General features: G+C 40.2%; 1 protein-coding gene across 16 annotated transcripts in view; it reads left to right on the forward strand.

The window, feature by feature from the left end:
* The window catches only part of UNC79 (unc-79 homolog, NALCN channel complex subunit), a 276,166-nt gene that overhangs the window by 179,632 nt on the left and 75,622 nt on the right, over positions 1–20,912 (forward strand). For 11 of the 16 annotated variants that reach the window (XM_017547000.2, XM_037745182.1, XM_017546992.2 and 8 more), the window contains 6 exons: positions 2,663–2,949; positions 6,258–6,440; positions 7,466–7,628; positions 10,170–10,319; positions 10,901–12,121; positions 19,888–19,995. In XM_017547000.2, the coding sequence (XP_017402489.1) occupies positions 2,663–2,949; positions 6,258–6,440; positions 7,466–7,628; positions 10,170–10,319; positions 10,901–12,121; positions 19,888–19,995 (2,112 nt within the window). The remainder of the gene's footprint in view (positions 1–2,662; positions 2,950–6,257; positions 6,441–7,465; positions 7,629–10,169; positions 10,320–10,900; positions 12,122–19,887; positions 19,996–20,912) is intronic. The other 5 variants (XM_037745181.1, XM_017546999.2, XM_017546993.2 and 2 more) reach the window with 3 other exon arrangements.

Here is a 20,912-nt window from a genome sequence, read left to right on the forward strand (position 1 = left end):
AATGAGAAGAAGAGTTTTGAAATATCTAAGCTGAAGTCTGATGGTCTGTTTTCTAGACTTGAATTGTGATGGAGGGAAACAGGGACAGGGTCCTAGTTGGGCCTTGCTAGGAGTGCCCTTTGTTCTATATTGAGGTCCCTAGATTCTCAGCACTATAAAACAAAGGAGCAAACTTCCTCTCAAATGCTCTCCAGTTCCAATTTTTAACTTTGGGACTTTGGAATTGAGCCAGTGTAGACATGAGGTGGCTGAGCAGGACTGAGTGATACATGTTCTCTTCAATCTTGCACTGCAGAGCTAAAAGGAGTTGAGGATTGAAGCTATATTGTAACAGCCATTACTTGCTGCTACAATAACATTGAACCCTGCGGGGAACTCTGTCATATTCTTGGCCCAAACTTGTCCAAAGCAACAATGTCCTAGTTGTAAAGTAATATTCTGGTGGAAAAAAAAATCAAGAGTAAATATTTTTCTTTTCTTTTTTTTTTTCTTTTTTTTTGAGACGAAGTCTTGCTTTGTTGCTCAGGCTGGAGTAGAGCGGCATGATCACAGCTCACTGCAGCCTCAACCTCCCAAACTCAAGCGATCCTCCTGCCTCAGCCTCCCAAGTAGCTGGGACTATGGGTGTGCCCCACCATGCCCAGCTAATTTTTGTATTTTTTGTAGAGACCGGGTCTCATCATGTTGTCCAGGCTGGTCTCAAACTCCTGGGCTCAAGTGATTCTCCCATCTCGGCCTCCCAAAGTGCTGGGATTACGGATGTGAGCCACTGTGCCCAGAAAAAATAGTTCTGTAATCTTTTTCTATTTTGCCTTACAAGGGTTTACATAGGTATTGTATCTGGTCAAATCCTATATTACAAGCATTTAATTTAATGACATACAGTGACGTTTCACATTTCCAGCCTCTCATTGAAATAGGGTGTTCCACATAAATTGCTTTTTTTTCCTGATACATGCCTAATAAGTAATTATAATATTAACAATGTATTGATCACCCACATGTGAAACACTGTAATAAACAAATCCTTAGGTTTTATTGGAATAATTTTATTTGAAAAAGTTTCTCTAAAATATATCATACATATTTATTCCTTCATGAACAGATTCTATGAGACAGAAAAGTGTGAATGTCCTGGACTCATACTGAAATGTGTCAGATGTTTTTCTCTGTGTTAGAGACTCTCACACTAAGCCACCTCTGTTGCCTCTTCGTTTATTGTCAACTGTCCCTTCTCAGCAGTTCACTTTTGAACAGACCAACAACATTCTTCTGATTGTCTGGGAAACTTGACAACCATGCTTGTTACCTTACGTACAGGTCTAAACTGGTAAATTCAGAATTTGACCTTCATACTACTGTCCCAGAGAAAAAGTATTTGGGCTTGAGACAGCAAATTTCTGCAATTCCCAGAAACATTTCTTATGCCTCACTTCTCTTGGCTGTGTCCTGGAAGGCTGAGATTTTGCCAAATGAACTGAGGAGTTAATAGGTATAAATTACTACCTAACCCTTTGTTGCATCCTTTATACCATAATTATAACAGATGTAACCAAGGCTTGGTTTATAATGGTTTGCAACCAAAGCTTGTCATCATTTAGTAGAACGTTTCCTTGCAGGATGAGAGATGAGAATGTCAGTGTGCTGATCTAATCCACCAGGCAAAACCTTTGTTTTCAATTTAGAAATTCTAATATTGCTTATCAAAAAAAAAAAAAAAAGGACAAGAGTATTTTAAATAAGCCCCAAACCATAAATATAGAAGAGCAAATGTCACTCTTCCTTCTCCCAAAGCTCTAATCCAAACCTGCTAAGAAGGGGCAGAAAAACAAAGGAAGGCAGGATAATTTCTGACTTTGAAAAATAACAGAGAAAGTCAATGTCAGGGAGCTGTTCAGATACCATTATTTACTAGGTCAAGAGGAAGCAAGGGCTAAGGTATTTTTTTCTTTTTCTTTCCATGTGAACTTTCTGCTCACCTTCATGTGGTGTTTTTCTGTTTTTAAAAGTTCATGCTTTGCTCTCTTTCTGTTTGTGTCCTCTCCCTCCCTTGTATGTTTCTCATGACATACAGCAGGGCTTATAATTTGCTATTTGTAATTTTGACTATTTTATTTAAAGAGTACCTATTGTTAATATTTCATGATTTGGAAAAGAACTTTTTTTTGCACCAGCTGATTCATGAGCATAACTAAATTGAAACAATAATTTAAACAAAATAACCCAGTGGTTTTGGCCTCAGTGGAATTTAGACTATAACGTTTGTGATTATTCTTACATGCTTATTTTACAAAGCTGGAAGAAAAAACTTTATTGCTGAGGATAAAACTTTGCCAAGATATTACAAATTTTGCTAAATGCAAAATTTATTTAGGCATTTCTCTTGCTGTTTGAGGATAATATTCCTCAATAGCACCCTATTTTCCTTTCCATTCCCTTAATTCCTCCAAATTACTGGGTTGTTGATGAACATAATAACTTTTACCCTGGATTAAGTCTCTGCCTATTAGCCCATATTGTGTCTTTAAGTTCCTTAAAGTCTGACTGGAGCAGAAAGTTTAGTAGAAGCGGAAACAAGGGTGCTATGTCAATATCTAAGAGATTTTAGTGTCACTTTACTTGTGAGGGAGCCACCCACTGACAGCCTTTCTTGTACTGACAGGACAACAATCTCCTGAAAATGACAATACCATCAAGGACCTGCTCCCAGAAGATGCTGGGATCGACCACCAGACAGTTCACCAGCTGATTACAGTGCTCATGAAGTTCATGGCCAAGGATGAGAGTAGCGCTGAGTCAGATATCAGCAGTGCGAAGGCCTTCAACACGGTCAAGCGACACCTGTACGTCTTACTCGGCTATGACCAACAGGAAGGTTGCTTCATGATTGCACCTCAAAAAATGCGCCTGTCAACTTGCTTTAATGCATTCATTGCAGGAATTGCCCAAGTAAGTGTAATAACAGCTTTTGGAAGTCACACCCTTACGCTTTCAGTAGAAGCACGGCATTACATTCCTTGTGGCCAACATTGGTTCTGTGGAAAGGTTTGTACAAATTGCTTGGTATAGTGCAGGAGTATGTGGAGGGGAATGTGAAGATGAGTAAGAATTGGTAGCCTGGCTGAGGAAGAGTGAGAGAGACTCAGGGTGTGTATGTGTATGTGTGTGTGTGTGTGTGTGTGTGTGTGTGTGTGTGTGTATGCGAGAGAGAGAGAGAGATGCTAATCTTGTAGCATATGAAGAATGTACCTTGATATGATAGTTACATAATCATTTTAGAATATTTGGTTTCTAGATCACGTGCTTATTTTTTTCAATCTCTAAAAATACTTAAATTTGGTTTGTTAATTCTATTTTAGAAATTGTAATTTTAGTTTATATTAATTTTAATTATATCTTTCTAAATCTTTCTAGTTAGAAGGAGGTTCTAATATTCACATGTTCTAATACTTTATTTAAAACAGCTAAGTTTGGAGATACGTAAAGCCTTTTTTTCTTTGTGTGGTTCAGCTACTTTCCATTTGGTATTACACACTCAAATTTATATTTATCTATTAAAATTGCCATTGTATTAAATATTTTCATACACAGTAAAAAAAAAAAGAATTGGTACCCTGGTATTATCAAGGGAGTGTGGGAGGTTTTTTTTCTTTTGTAAAATATACATAAAATTTGCCATTTTAACAATTTTTGTGTGCAGTTCAGTGGCATTAAGTATTTTTATGCTGTTGTGCAACCATCACCACCATCCATTCTCAAAACTTTCTTACCATCCTAAACTGAAACTCAACCCATTAAACAATGAAGGAGTGGCCAAGTGCTGTGGCTCATGCCTGTGATCCCAGCACTTTGGGAGGCCGAGGTAGGTGGATCACAAGGTTAGGGGTTCAAGACCAGCCTGGCCAATATGGTGAAACCCTATCTCTACTAAAAATACACACACAAACAAAATTAGCCAGGCATGGTGGTGGGCACCTGTAGTCCCAGCTACTCAGGAGGCTGAGGCAGGAGAATCACTTGAACCTGGCAGGCAGAGGTTACAGTGAGCCAAGATCACACAATTGCACTCCAGCCTAAGCTACAGAGTGAGACTCCATGTAAAAAAAAAAAAAAAAGAGAGAGATAGTATACGATTTTTTTGTTTGTGTAAACAAAAAATCCTCTTCCTTTTTTGGCTTCAGGTGGAGAGAGTTGAGTTAATCATGCAACTTCATGCCGCACCGTCATCATTGGCTTTTCATGTGCGTCTGCTACATCTAACTGCTATATTGCATGCCATGGTGGACATATACCACCCCTAGTGATGGACACTCATATTGCTCCCAATGCCTCACTACCCCAAACGGTTCAGCAATAAGCAGCCTTGTACATGCACCTTACATCTCACATCAACCAATGTGAGAATCCCTTAGGGAGATGGATCCAGAAGAGTCGCTGGGTTGTGGGGCAAATGTACGCCTAAGTTGGTCAGTGCTACAAATCTGACTCTCCAGAACAGCTGCACCAATCTGCAAAGATGTAGGAGTTGGGGCTAGAGAGATTCGGATATGAATTTCAGCTCTGCTGCTGTTATTAGCTGCTAGGGCTTAGGCACTCTGCTTGCTTATTGGTAACACAGATTTCCTTTTCTGAGAGATTAGAGAAAACATATTGCAAACACCTTGATCAATGCTTGTCTACCTTGATCAATGCTTGTCTCATTGTAGGAATTCAGTAGATGATAGTTGTTATTGTCAATTAGCTCAAATAAATTATACTATAATGAACACAGATAAGCAATGTGAGAGCAATATGCATGTCGTTGTCCCTTGCTGACGCTGGTAACTGGATGGATCACTGCTAATTCTTAGCTGTCGCTGTTTCAGATACCAAACCCTCCTTCCCTCTTCCCCTACCCTCTGAATCCACATTATGCCTGTTCACTTTAGAAGTATAAGCTAAAAATTAAAAATTAAATTTTTACATTGGGTTTGTATAACTCCAGAAAACCCATGTCAAAAATAGCTTCCTAACATTTTGGCATATATTGCTCCCTCCAAATTTATACATAATTTCATACTCACATATGTATGTCTACACATTTTTTAAATGATAGGTTCATATTATACATACTGATATATATTCAACCTTTTAAAAATATTTTTATTTCAGTAGGTTTTTGGGGAACAGGTGGTGTTTGGTTACATGGTTAAGTTCATGGTTAAGTTCTTTAGTGATGATTTCTGAGATTTTGGTGCAACCTTTTTAAACATAAGATTTATTATGAAGTTTATATCATGTAAATACATTTGTATCATTCTTTTTAATGACTACATAGTATTCTGTAGTTATACAAACAGTATTTTATTTATCTCATCCCATATTGTTGAGTATGGAGGTTGTTTTCAGTTTGGGGTGACTATAAACAAAGCTATGTTAAATTTCTTTATACATGCATTTAGAACGCTTGTCTGATTATTTCCTGGGATATACTTACTGGCTGTATGCTTTTTTCTTTGTTTTTTTTTTGAGACAGGGTCTCTCTCTGGTAGCCCAGGCTGGAGTGCAGTGATGTGATCACGGCTCACTGCAGCCTTGACCTCCCAGGCTCAGAGGATCTTCCCAGCTCAGCCTCCTGAGTAGCTAGGACTATAGGTGTGCACCACAACACCCAGATAATTTATTGTATTTTAGGTACAGACAGAGTTTCGCCATGTTGCCCAGGCTGGTCTCATACTCAGGGGCTCAAGCGATCTATCTGCCTCAGCCTCCCAAAGTGCTGGGATTGCAGGCATGAGCCACTGCACCTGGAATGTGCTTTTTCTTATTTCTGAATACATATTGCTAAATTGCTTTCCCAAAAGATTGTACCAAGTTTGGTTGGAATAATAGTCAGTTCAAAGATTGAACCAAGTGTTGCCTGTTGTCTATGAATGCCCATTTCCGCAGGTGGTTACCAATACTAGGTTTCGTCATTGTCTAGTTTAACTCTGGTTAATAGTTGAATAAATAAAATTTTATTTTCAATAGGTACTGAAATAGATAAATAGATAATTAATTAGATTAAAACTACTTTCATTTGCAAGTTCCAAATTTTTTTGTTAGGTTGGACATTTCCTTTGTGCATACTAGCCATTACTTTGAATATTCTGTGGGATGCCTGTTAAATATTTTGCCTGTTAAAAATTTTAATCACTGGGATGGCTCAAATTTTTCCTTTTAACTTCTGAGTGTTCTTTGTAGCTTTCCATCAGTTATTAATATCTTTTCTATTTCAGGTTATGGACTATAACATTAACTTGGGAAAACACCTTCTCCCCTTAGTGGTTCAGGTGCTCAAATACTGCTCTTGTCCTCAACTCCGGCATTATTTCCAACAGCCGCCTCGTTGCTCCCTCTGGTCCCTAAAGCCTCACATCCGGCAGATGTGGTTGAAGGCTTTGCTTGTCATCCTTTACAAGGTGAGTTTGGTGGTCATTACTGTTTTGGATGTGGTGATTCTCTTAGAGAGTACAGCATTAGGAGAACACCTGAGTCTTTAGCTGAAAATTTTGTAGGATAAAAGTTTGACCTTCAGAAGAAGGATCAAGATATGCAATTACTGTTAAGAACCAAAGAGGTATTGAAATGAAAATAGAAATGGGAGGCCTTGACAATATATGCTCTAAAAATGTTTAAAACAAAGAATGATAAATGGTAGGCTGTTGATCAAGAACCTCTGTTTATACTCAGTCTCGTATTTTATCTAAGTATTCATTATTATTTCAGAAAACAAAGAAGATATCTGAAATTGTATTCATCCTCTAAATGTTTATGCCAGATACTTTTCTTGAAGGGAATTATAACTATGAACTGGCATGCATTGCTGTCAGTGGTTTGGTGCAGGAGGAAAGGAATATGGTCCCTTGTAAAAATAAGGCCATGGGGGAGGGTGTGGTGGCTCACTTCTGCAATCCAGCACTTATAAGGGAGGCCAAGGTGGGTGGGTTGCTTGAGTCTAGGGGTTTGAGCCCAGCCTTGGCAACATATAGAACATATCTTTTATTTCAGTAGGTTTTTGGGAAACAAGTGGTGTTTGGTTACATGGTTAGGTTCATGGTTAAGTTCTTTAGTGGTGATTTCTCCACAAAAAATTAGCCAAGTATGGTGGCATGTGCCTGATCCCACCTACTTGGGAGGCTGACGTGGGAGGATCACCTGAGCCCAGTATGTTGAGGCTGTAGTGAGCCATGATCATGCCACTGCACTCCAACCTGGGCAACAGAGTAAGACCTTGTCTCTAAATGGATGAATGAATGAATGAATGAATAAATAAATAAATAAGGCCATGAGCAGAATCTGCTTTTACCTCTCTCTCTCTTGCTCTCTCTCTCATATATGTATTTATCCCCAAGAGATACTGCAAAAAGTATCTGGCAAGATCATGTGGAAAAACTCACTCTTCAAAATAATCATTTACTTTTTTCTCCCTCGTTTCATTGGGCAGTATCCATACCGAGACTGTGATATCAGCAAGATCCTGCTGCATCTGATTCACATAACAGTCAATACACTCAATGCGCAGTATCATAGCTGCAAGCCCCATGCCACGGCAGGACCTTTGTACAGTGACAACAGTAACATAAGCAGATACAGCGAAAAAGAAAAAGGTATATATCTAAATTCCATCCCAAACCTAGCTGTAATACCTAATAGATTTCTGGACAATGTTTTCTTAGGAGATAGAGGAGTGTTCCCACATATCATTCTGGAGTCAAAAAAATCACAACTTTCTTAATTTTCCAACCTTCCATGAATGTTGCTGCATTAACTTTGAAATTGAGCATTCAAGAGGAATAATTGATATGCTTCCAAAGCCTATATCGTAAGAAATGATATTTTGTAAAATATTTTCTGTTATTTGATTAAGGAGCCTTTGTAAGTCTTTCTTATGTGTTAGAAGCATCTTGTTTTTCGGCTATAAAGTAAGTCTTGGTTGGCACGCAGTGGAGCCATTCTTTGTAGGTTTCTAGTTTGCTTCTGAACTTTGCACTTATAGAGTTTCAATGGAGGTTAAGTTTGCTGAAGTGTGTTTTCCTAGCCTTTTAATTGAATACAAAGTGACTCAAGGCAAGGGAAATGAAACATTTCTGTTGCGTAGATGTATGTTATTTCCACTGTCAACACTTTATTGCTACCTTTTTCTAAAAAGAGGCAGTAGAATGCAACTTTAGCTAGAGTACAATTGCAGCCTGTTTTCAGGTGAGACATGAAGAACCAGGGTGTATATTTTTAGTTTTTAGTGCAAGTCATGGCTGACTAGATTTTAAATTGACATCATTTAATCTAGTCCTTGGAGAAAGCCAAAGGTCTGATGACCGTTTGTGAGGTTAGTAGAGGTAGGACTGCTCTGGAAATATCTCAAAAGGATAAATTGTAGTCAGTGTTCCAGCGTTTGTTATTGCTGACAGTTCCAAAAATCTAGTGTGGCTACAGACAGAACTCGAGAACTAGGTTCTTTAAGTTCTGGTACCATTCAGATCCTTCCTGAAGAATATCTTGTCTACCAGTTTAGGGCTTAGTGTCTGGGAAATTGGGGAGATCGGTTAAACTATGGATGTTTTCAACGTGGGCTTAGTGTTTGGGCCAAACCCCGATGAACCTTTCCGGATGGGAGGCGCCATCTTGTGGTCTTTCAGTCTTCATCCTTCAGTGAGTTTTGAAAATGATTTCAAAGTTGTGTAATGCAAGTCACATATCTATTGGTCGGAAAAACTGCAGTTTTCAAAGGATATTATTCCAAAAAGGAAATAGAGGAGTAAAACAGATTATTGTGTTGCGTTTCCCCAGAAATATGGGAATTCGATAGGTGTTCTCATCTTTGTGGAAGTTCACTGGGTTCAAAAAAAAATTCATTTTGATTGTTAACATTTATTTTTATTTGATTAAAAAGATTAGTGTGGTTATTTCATCTAAAATTTACCACTTCAAGTTTCATTTACTTATAGAATTTTGTGCATTAGAACAGGTTCGGTCCTTAAAACTTGATGCATATACTGCCCTTATACTAAAAAATCTTGAATCATCATAATCACACCTAGCCTCATTTGTCATATAGGTAGATATAAGTACATACCAAACATTATGAGTTCAGTGATATTGAACTTGAATAGTAGGTTAACTCCATGTATTGTGCTATTAAATGCATTTTAGTAGCCTTTTCTGTTTCCACTTTGTACGTGGCTTTGGCCTTTCAAAAGGATGAAAGAAGAAAATTGGTTAAGTAAACTTTGTGGGTTGCAACATATCAACTCTTTCCTCATTGACGTACTTTGGGGTTTGTCTTGGATTTTAAAATGTCCACATGGGTAAAGAAGGGAGGATGTAGAAACAAGTTCAACAGGCACTCAAAGTGACTGATTTGTTTACATAGGATTAGGGATCATAAGCATCAAAGATTCTTTCTGGGATTCATGAGATCCATAATAGTGACATGTGGTAAACTCCTCAGAGTAAGAGTCTTACTGTAATAAGAGGAAATGTTATTTTCTTTTTTCTTTTTCCTTTGTTTACTCTTTCAGTCCATAATCATTTGTGGAGCTTTTGAGATGACAAGTGGCTTTTCTAAGCTTCTTCTGTGTGTTGTGTGTCTCATTATCAAATGTAGAGTACAGTATTTTGCATTCACACCGTATAAGGTGCATGTACTGTTAGGCTGTGTCTATGCCAGTTACCAAATCCCAGAAAGGCAGATTTTCTTTTTTTTTTTTTCTTTTTTTGGAAAGGGCAAGATTCACTCATTTTGTTTAATTTTCTTTCACCAAATCAGCCTGAAAATCCACACAAAGCAGGCAAGTCCAAGCAGTGTCACAGGCTCCTGGAAAAAGTAGCTGACATCTATGTGTTGCCTGGTGTTCAGTGCACTGGAAAAGTTTCCCAGAAAAGCTCTATTGGAATCTCACGAAGCCTCTCTTAAAAAATGCTGCCAATTGTCATGTGAAAAGTGATGGGCAATCTTGTAACAGCTTGCTCTGTTCAATATGTGGAGAATTTGATGCCTGGATGAAATACCAACCCATGGGTAGACTTGGGCTGGTACAGAAACTACCCCAAACCTTGTTCCGTAATGTTTTCTTTGAAATGCTTGTGTAGACACAGCCTAAGAGAGAATAACCTCTTAAGTGTAATTTTGACTTTCTCTCCCCAATTAGAAGAAGATAGTGTTTTTGATGAATCTGATATTCATGATACACCTACTGGACCCTGCAATAAAGAGTCTCAAACTTTTTTTGCAAGATTGAAAAGAATAGGCGGCAGCAAAATGGTGAAATATCAGCCGGTTGAGATGAATGTTCAGAGAAGTATGAATTTTTTCTCTTAGTAATTTTATGCAGAAATGTTGTACTCTACCGTTTGTTTGGGGTGAAATCTTAATTTTATTATGTTATTACACATTTTAATACTGTTGATTTTTATATATATGTATGCACAAACAGTATATATATAGACACATTTATATATATACGTGGTTTGACAGATACATCATTAATGTCATGATCGTCTTTGAGGGCCATTGCTTGATTTGATTTGTTGCAAAATGTTTGCTTCTCTTCCACACGATTTGAATACAGTTTCTTAGATCTACCTCAGCCAAAAAATGATCCCCTCTCCTATGCACGAATGAATAGAGCTGAGGAATTATCCCAAAGTCTGATTTTGAAAATCAAATCTTAAACTGCCATTTTGGTTTCTTTCATTCCTAAATTTTCCGGTTTTTGAAATTAGAACGAACTTTACAAACACTTGGCCAGAAAGTTTGTTTTCCCTCCTGTTGGAGCTGGGATTGTGATGATGATTTATGCCAATTGTATGCCCAAGGATGAGGGGAAAAAATGATGAAGTCTCCAAGTAAAATAGTACTAGCTTTCTCTGTTTTGATCAGGTGAAATAGAACTGGCTGAATATAGAGAGACGGGTGCATTACAAGACAGCCTTCTCCACTGTGTGAGAGAAGAAAGCATTCCGAAAAAAAAGCTGCGCTCTTTCAAACAAAAATCTCTTGATATAGGGAATGCAGACTCGCTTTTGTTTACATTAGACGAACATCGTAGGAAGTCATGCATAGATCGGTGTGACGTAGAGAAGCCTCCGACCCAAGCTGCGTATATCGCACAAAGACAAAATGACCCTGGGCGTTCTAGACAGAACTCTGCTACGAGGCCTGACAATAGTGAAATCGCCGAGAACCCCGCTATGGAAGGGTTCCCAGATGCTCGAAGGCCTGTCATACCAGAGGTTAGGTTAAACTGTATGGAGACGTTCGAGGTGAAAGTTGACTCGCCGGTAAAGCCTGCTCCTAAAGAGGATTTAGATCTGATAGATCTGTCCTCAGATTCAACATCGGGGCCTGAAAAACACTCTATACTCTCAACCTCTGACAGTGACTCTCTTGTATTTGAGCCTCTTCCCCCTCTCAGAATAGTCGAGAGTGATGAGGAAGAGGAGACGATGAACCATGGTGATGCCGGCCCCTCCGGTAAAAATGCTGCCTCCTCTCCCTCCATCCCCAGCCATCCCTCCGTCCTCAGCCTAAGCACAACTCCACTTGTGCAAGTAAGCGTGGAGGATTGTTACAAAGACTTTTCTTCTAAGGACTCAGGAAATAATCAGTCAGCAGGGAACACGGACTCTGCCCTCATCACCTTAGAAGATCCTATGGACTCCGAAGAATCCTCAAGGCCAGAGGAGCTGCCGGAGGCCTCCTGCGGTAGTCCACTCACACTGAAGCAAAAACGAGACCTCCTTCAGAAGTCGTTTGCTCTCCCTGAGACGTCACTGGATGATCACCCTGACCCAGGCACCGAGGAGGAGAAGCCTGGGGAGCTGATGCCAGCTTCAGGGGCAAAAACCATCCTCCTGAAAGTTCCTGAAGACACGGAAAACCCCACAGAAAGTGAGAAGCCTGATACCAGTGCGGAATCTGATACAGAACAGAATCCTGAAAGGAAGGCGGGAGAGGATGGAGCTGAGGAATCCGAATTTAAGATTCAGATTGTTCCCAGGCAGAGGAAGCAGAGGAAGATTGCTGTCAGTGCTATCCAGAGAGAGTACCTCGACATCTCCTTCAACATTCTAGACAAACTGGGAGAACAGAAGGATCCAGGTAAGCTCACCTGTCTTCTTTCTCCCAGCTTTAACTTTAAGTCTGTGTGTCTTCGTAGGTAGGGTACCAGCTCTGAATATGCATCAGACTTAAACTCTTATCATATTAGGATATGACATTGTAATGGCTTCACAGTCACTCTGAATCCGTCCTGTTTACTGGACAATGTTGGATGTAGATGTGGTTCTACTGGCTCCATAATAAATATTTCTGTTTCTGTTGTTCTAAACTCTGCAGTCAATTCTTGACGACCCTTGGCAATGAGACGCGATGGTTAATTCATATCAGGATAATCCAGGCATCATCTTAGCCTTCCTCAAACAACAAAAGTCATTAACTTGAACTCTTTGCTTTCTTTTTTTTCTCTGCTCTATACTAGTGAGCTATGATATAGTCCAAAGAAGGAACCAATGTGAAGGGCTAAAATAAAGCAAAGAGTGCTTGGAATGATGAAGAATTGACTGTGTAATCATTTACAGGGCATACAGCTGATTGTAGATACTAACCAAATATCAGAAACCAAAAAATACCAGTTACAGCCTGGACCCTAATCCATGGTCATCACTTGGTGATGAAGTTGTCACAGCCCATGGATTTCCTGCCTCAGGGCCATTTCTTGTGTTTGCTTGGAGGCATCGTTTCTAAGAAAGAGAACTTGAAAGAAATGGCAAGCCCATGATCCACCTCGTCCTATAACACAGTCTTCTGGAATGTTACTGCCATACTGATCAGAACCCATCTTCATTTCTTAGTCCAGACCTTTAAAAAAAAAGTTAATGGAGTTGGCCAGGGATGATGATTTTAGTAGATATACAGACTGGGTATGTTAAAAACTGGTGAAGGTCTTAAAGACCTCTAGCTTAGCCCCTCATATTATGCAAGAAGACACCGAGGCTTAGAGGAGGTGATGCACCAGGTAACAAGGTCAGACAGAAGCGGTGTCTGATTCTAGTCACATCTTCCCACTACTCCACACAAAAGCAACTTCTGAGAGAATACGCTAGGCTTTTTTATCCTCCCCAGGCATTTCGAGAGGTTTCTAGCTGTCCTCTAGCTTAGGGGGCAGAGCTGTCGACCTCAAAAACACTCTGTAAAAATCTGTTGAATGAACATTAGTGTATTTTGAAAGGGTCATGCTCCAGCCAGGCAGGGAAAAAAAGGTCCTTGTTCATAACAAGAAAGTTTAAGAAGTTAAGAAGGCTTTCAGGGAAACTGGGACACCTTTTTATTGTTTGGGGCCAGGAAAATGGCTGCATACAGAAGGAGGATGGCATTGCCCTAGAAACGATGGAAGTCTATAGGGTGGGGACATACGAGGCTAAGATCCACAGGATGAGTCTCTGTGATGTGTAGCTTGCATGTAGGTTCTAGAATGCATGTTTGTATGTTCAACTCTGTTGGCTTCTTTATTTACCCTTATGTTTGTTCCCCAGACTACCAGGGAGGAAAGTAGTTTTGCATTCATACATTTGTTAACAGAACAAAAGAAAAATTATATTGCATAATATGGATTATACCGTCATCATAATTTTATGTCTCCATAGGGCTTTGCCTCCCACTGCCATACTGATCTCTTCTGCCCCTCCTTGCTGGGCATGAGAAGGAGTCCCGTGTGCTTAGAGCATGACCCAGGCATCCCCAGACTTTCCTGCCTCCATCATCAGGAGTGAAGGAGGCCCAGACCCTTGCCCTTTCAAACCCTCCCAAACACACAGCCTTGCTGCCACTAACTGCTGGGAGTGCAGGACTAACCTCACTGCACACTTGACTCTGTTCACGTCAGCCTCTAGAGTACTGGATCACCCTACATCTCCCTCACTCAGAGCCCCCCAAGACCTTGCATACCTTCTGTTCTGAAGCTTTCTCCTTTGTTACTCTGACTCCTGAAACCCTAAAATCCCTCACACGTGTTCTCTCTCCCCTGTTTCCCTTGTTTTCTGAGTCTAATGCAAGCCCAGCTCTCCCCGCGGGCATTGCTTTCCCTACAGTCCATGTCACTGGACTTGGGCCCAGGGCAGGCATCTTCCTGACTCCGCACTGCCCCTTTCAGACCCTTCCCTCCTTGTCTGTAGAAAGCCCTGCCCTGAGCTGCATACACTCAGACCACGGCTCCCACCACTTGCTTTGCTACATCATCACTAGCCCTGGCCCTTTCTCACTTGTTGACAAATTTGATTTGTGGCCCTTCTTACTCTTTCCTAAATTATTCCTGTCTGAATTCCTGTGGATTTTAATATTAGTGTAGATGACACTCCTGACACTCAGTTCCTTGACTGCATCTTCTCCAGCGATTGCTTTTTTTTATCTTCCACCCTTAGCTCAGCTGCCGACACCCACGGTCACATCACAGACCTTGTTATTGCCAATAACTGCAACCTCTTCATGATCTCAGTTTCACGTCTCTCATTCTCTGATTGCCATTTCCTCTCTCCCTGGACAATCATGTATTGATTCTAGTATTTTATGTTGTCCTTCCTCTACTTCATGTCTTTTCTCCTTACTGAACTTAAACTCAGGCTGTCAGTGTAATCCCTCCCTGCCTGCACCCTCTCTGGCCTTTCCCTTTTTAGATTTGCTTGGCTAAACACACCGTGTTAAATCCAACTCTCTTTCTACCAGTACCTGCACCTATCTGATGAATGTGACTAGGTAAAAACACATAGTGTATTGTTCAAGAAGTTAAAAGAAAATTAAGAAATGTGCTTGAATTCCTTAACATGACCAGTGAAAGCATAGATCCGGGATTGGTACGCAATAGCACTTGGGCCAAATCTGCCCCACTGCCTGTTTGTGCAAATGAAATTGTATGAAGTACAACTATACATGCACAAAATAAAATTTAAAAAATTAAAAAAAAAACAAAGGCTGGGCACGGTGTCCTAAGCCTATAATCCCAGCACTTTGGGAGGCTGAGGTGGGCAGAGCACATGGACAGGAGTTCAAGACCAGCCTGGCCAATATGGTGAAACCCCATCTTTACCAAAAATACAAAAATCAGCCAGGCATGGTGGCAGTTGCCTGTAGTCCCAGCTACTTGGGAGACTGAGGCAGGAAAATCTCTTGAACCCAGGAGGTGGAGGTGGCAGTGAGCCAGGATTGCGCCACTCTACTCCAGCCTGGGCAACAGAGCAAGACTCCGTCTCAAAAAAAAATTTTTTTAAGCCAAAAACACATAATATTGACTGGCCTCATTTTAAATTAATGGGTATGAACCTCAACTGGGTCCTTCAACCTGGCAAACATATCATATTTTCCTGGTCCTTTCACATTTCCAGTCTCCTAAATGACTATTTCATATATTTACAGTCTCCTAAATAACTATTTCATAGCAACTCTTCTCCCCAAACTTTCAATAAGTCTTCCAATTGACATCATTAGAAGGACTGTGCACAGCCTCCTACCACCTTATCTGCCTGCCTTTCAGCCTCTGCACCTACCCACCTGGACGTCGTGGCTAGGCTGTAGGTTAACTGTCTTCCTGTCTACATCCAGCCTTTCCACATGTGGGCAAGATTCTATCTCTCTCACTTACTCAAGAATATATGCCCCTAAAATTCTCCCATCTGTGTCCTACTTTAATATTTTTTTTTCCTAAAGGACCTTGACTTGAGCATATAAACATAATCTTATTTCTTTTTCTTAAGCAAAAGCACTTGATCCATGTTCTCCCAACTATTATCTCATTTCACTCCTCTCCTTGTAGCAAAACATTTTGGAAGAGTTGTCTATACTGTCTCCAGTTTTCTTCCATTCTATTATTTCTAAAAGCTATTCATAGGCTGGGCATGGTGGTGCACACTGTTGTCCCAGCTACTTGGGAGGCTGAGGCAGGAGAATCTCTTGAGCCCAGGAGTTGGAGGCTGTAGTGAGCTATGAGTGCACTTGTGAATAGCCACAGCACTCCAGCCTGGGCAACATAGTGATACCCTATCTCTTAAAACAATCATTCCTATGAAGACTTCGTTCCCACGATTTCACCAAAACAGCAGTTGTCAAGGTCACCAGTGGCCTTCACTGCTAAATCTGTGAGCAGTCAGCCATGAGGTCTTATGTCGACATATCTGCAGTTTTTGACACAGTTGGATCACCTCATCGGTCTCTTTGGTTCCTCTCTATCCCCTAATGATAGAGTGCCTTGTGGTCCCTGTCCTTGATCCTAGTCTCTTCTTTATGAACTCTTACTCTTTCTATGATCCCATCTGGTTTTAGCCCTTACATGTTGTCTGTATGCTACAACAATGATCAGTTACCTATTGCTGGAATAATGCTGTGTAACGAACACCTCAGCAACATACAACAATAAGTATTTATTTAGATCAAGAGCCTATGACTGACCTGGGAATTGGCCAAGGCTGAGTGGCTAGGCTTTGCTTCTCATGCTCGCTGACCTTGACCCTGAAGCCTGGAAATATTCTCATGGTGATGGCAGAGCCACAAAAGAATTCTCTGTAGGAGAGAAATGGAAAAGAAGCCCAGTTGTATAGGCACTTTCCAAGCCTCTGGCCATGTTATGCTTGCAAACATTCTGTCAGTCAAAGCAAATCACATGGCTGAACCAAAGTCAAGAGGGGAAATATACTTTTCCTTTTTAGTGGTAGAACGTCAAAGTCACATGGTGAAAGGCATGGATTCGGGGAGAAATGAAGGATTGGGGCCACATCTCTCAAATATTGCATGGGACTGTTTTTACCCATACTAAAATATTATCTTGTTTATCTGAAATTAACATTTAACTAAGCATCCTCTATTTAATCTGGCAACCTTAGTCACCTTCAAAACGCATTCAGAATGTGGAACCTTCTTCTTACCTTCACTGTTTCCACTCTGGCCTGAGCCACTGACATCTCTGACCTAGAGGAACTGCTAGAGCCTCCTGACTGGTCTCCCACCTTCTACTCCTATTACCTTCGTGTCCTCTCAACACAATAGCCAAAGTGATCCTTTAAAATCGGAGTTGACACTATTCCCCTGCTTAAAACCTTCCAGTGACTCCCTATTTCCTTCATAGCAAAAACTCAAGTTCTTTAAATGCCTGCAAAGCCCTATGTGGTCCCAGTCCTCATTGGCTCTTCAACTGCATTCACACAGTGTCCATCACAATGCTACTTAGCCACAGTGGCCTCTTGCCCAGTCTTGAATACCCGCTCTGTGTTCCTTACCTTTGGTCCTTTCCACTGGCTGCTGCCTCAGCCTGGAACTGCCAGATATGTCTGGCTCATTCTCTCCCTTCTTTTAATTCTGTGATCCAACACCAGGTTCTTTGTGAGGCCTGCCCTGGACTATGCCCCACTCTCCAGCCCCTACCTGGCATCTTGATGTCTCTCTTTCTCTTCTCTGTTTCTCTCCTACAGAGAATTGATCTTCTAACATACAATAATTTATTCACTTTTATGCATATTAATTATTGTCTGTCTCTCCCCACCAAAATGAAAGCTCCTAAAGTCAAATATTTTGTCTGGTTTGTTCACTGATTGTATCCCAAGTGACTAGTAGAGAGCTGGCAAATGTCTGATGAAGGAATGAAGTGATAGCCTGGCATTTTCTGCCCATCACTATAAAACATTGAATACAAATATCTTAAGCCAAGTGGATAGCTCTATTCAGATATTTGTCTTAAACTTATACAAATAAAAGGTTTCATAAAATGATGGAGGGCTGATAAAAGATTGCTTCACTTACAGAATCTTGGTGCACTAATAATTATTACCGCCTTTCTTACAGTAAGATGTTTCTTTAAAATTAAACATACACCAAGGATTTTAAAAGACATACCAAGGCCAGGCACAGTGGCTCATGCCTGTAATCCCAGTACTTTGGGAGCCAAGGTGGGTGGATCGCCTGAGGTCAGGAATTTGAGACCAGCCTGGCCAACATGGTGAAACACTGTCTCTACTAAAAATACTAAAGTTAGCTGGGCACGGTGGTGCCTGTCTGTAGTCCCAGCTACTCGGAAGGCTGAGGCATGAGAATTGCCTGTAATCCCAGATACTTGGAAGGCTGATGCAGAAGACTCACTTGAACCCGGGAAGCAGAGTTTGCAGTGAGCTGAGTTCACGCCACTGGACTCCAGCCTGGGTGACAAAGCAAGACTCCATCACACACACACACACGCACAAATAGGCACACCAAAACTCTGAAAGTCTTTTTTTTTTTTTTTTTTGAGACGGAGTTTCGCTCTTGTTACCCAGGCTGGAGTGCAATGGCGCAATCTCGGCTCACCGCAACCTCCACCTCCTGGGTTCAGGCAATTCTCCTGCCTCAGCCTCCTGAGTAGCTGGGACTACAGGCACGCGCCACCATGCCCAGCTAATTTTTTGTAGTTTTAGTAGAGACGGGGTTTCACCATGTTGACCAGGATGGTCTAGATCTCTTGTCCTTGTGATCCACCCACCTCGGCCTCCCAAAGTGCTGGGATTACAGGCTTGAGCCACTGCGCCCAGCCAACTCTGAAAGTCTTAATAATCTTTCAGAGAATTATTGAACATTAGCTTTGAGCTTTTTCACTAACATTATTGGTGAAATTATTAGGTGTTAATTGTAGCACGCATAGAATGCAGGCCAGTAACGGTAAGAGAGACAATTATGAATGTTTTTGATTAGTGTTTTGGGGAGGATACCTAAGAGAAAAATCATACCTGATCTCTACTATCTTAATGGCTAAAGTAATTTAACAGCAGTCATTGTTTTATGCTTTATTAACAGGGTTTGGGAAGCTTTACAAGAGTTATGCTTTTTTGTTAGCAAGAGGTTATATTAATCTGGCAACCATACCTACTCAGAAGGACCTCTGAGAATCAAAAATGGATGCTTTGAAATCAGTGCTCAGAAACCTTTCTCCCAGACGCTCACCTAGGATCTGTTCTATAGTTAGCAAGTTTACTTATCATCCAATAATAGAAAGTCATCTGTATCCTTAAATTGTATGTTTGTATGTATGTATGTGATTTGCTCTCTGGGAAGAAAAAATGGTTGACACCATAGAAAGGTTATGGATATTATTGATAGGTTACTAAGACAATATTATATGCAGAAAATATTTCACTTTAGATTCAACATTTGTCACATAGGAGAACCAATGACAGTCTGCTTCTTGCTCAATGAATAAAATATAAAATCTGAAATAATCATGCACATTTATTTCAGGTTAAGTACAGTCCATGCTCCTAAATCACTTAAGGTTTAGCGAAGGTTATAGACAAGCAAACAGACAATTAGATTATAGTGTGGTAAGTCTGGAGAAGGTTGAAGACAAGGTGCTCTGTAATTACATCAAAAGGGCACCTGACCCAGCATTTTTGTTTGTATATTTTTGTGGGGAGAGGTCATGGAAGCCTCCCTAAAGGAGGAATTTTCTATATAAATTGAGATGCAAATAATGAGTAGGAAATTGTCAGACAAAGGTAGAGTATATAGATAGGATGAACTGTTGAGCATATTTACGTCTTAGATGAAAAGAAATTCAGTACAGAAAGGTTAAGGGACTTGTTTGGGGATATGCATTGTGAGCAACTGAGCTTTAGTTCTGTAATTTTGCTATCATTAGTCTTCAAAAGGCAGATCCATAGGTGCAGAATGGCACACAGAATCAGCTCTCCCTGGAACATTGTAACCAGTGTGTATGTAATTCTATGAAAGTAACTATTAGGCCCAGAAAGTATATGAAAATTTGAATGGTTGTAGTAGGCAAGAGGGAAAAGATACAGAAAAAGTTCTTGAATTTGTTTTTAATCAGTATCCTGAGTTTTAAATAATACTTTTGTTTGTAGATCCTTCTGCTAAAGGACTTTCAACTTTGGAAATGCCACGAGAATCTTCATCTGCCCCTACATTAGAAGCAGGTGTGCCGGAAACAAGTAGCCATTCCTCAATATCAAGTAAGATTTCTTCTGCTGATTATTTCATCTGTACGTTTATTTTAGAACACTATCTGCTGCCTTGTTTTCACTTTTCACGATCTTGGTATTGTACATATATATTTCTAATGTTGCGTCAGCTTCCTTGGTGACAGTATGTTGTATGTTCTCAGAGACCCTGAGGTGTAGGATGGCCCACTTTTGTCCATATCTCAAGTTTGATAAATCGCTATGGTTACTGACTGGCCAAGTATCCTAATTTGTTAAGGAACGATTACTGAATTTCATTATTCAATAACATGAAAATTGTATAGCCTGAACATAAAACATGGAAAACCATTTGGAGCACATGAAAAGCATTGTCTATGGTAGAGTTTTACATGGAACACTTTTCTTTAATTTGAGTCGCTTCCATCATTGACAAAATTTGTTCTAAATTATCTTAAAATAAATGTATGATATATCATAATCCCAAAGTCATGACTGAATTTAGCTCTTTGGGATTGGAGAGTGGAAATGGCGTGACATTTTACAGGATCTTTAGGAGGCAAGTATTTTAAAACTGGATTCTGTCACTGGGCCCTAGATTTTGTCCATGAGCGCTTGAGTTCCACTGAAGTTCTGTAAGGGTGTCCACCTGTCTTTGTAGGGTTAATTACGAGACTTTAGCGTGAGACTTTCTTGCCCAGAATCAGAGATACGAGCAGAGGTGCAGCTTCTGTAAACCTTTGTCGTATGTGCTGATAAGTGTTGTGTTCCATGTGGACATTGCCTGAAAAGCTATTTAATAATTTTCATTTGACCATCTTTCAATGATCCTGAAAAACCAGATAAAGATCTTAATTTAAATAGTGGACTGGTAGTTTGGAACATCATCATCTTCATTTTTCATTCATTCATGCATTCATTCATTCAGCAACTATTTATTAAGTATCTGC

Source organism: Cebus imitator, unplaced genomic scaffold (genome assembly GCF_001604975.1).
Source record: "Cebus imitator isolate Cc_AM_T3 unplaced genomic scaffold, Cebus_imitator-1.0 Scaffold193, whole genome shotgun sequence".
Classification (NCBI taxonomy): Eukaryota; Metazoa; Chordata; class Mammalia; order Primates; family Cebidae; genus Cebus; species Cebus imitator.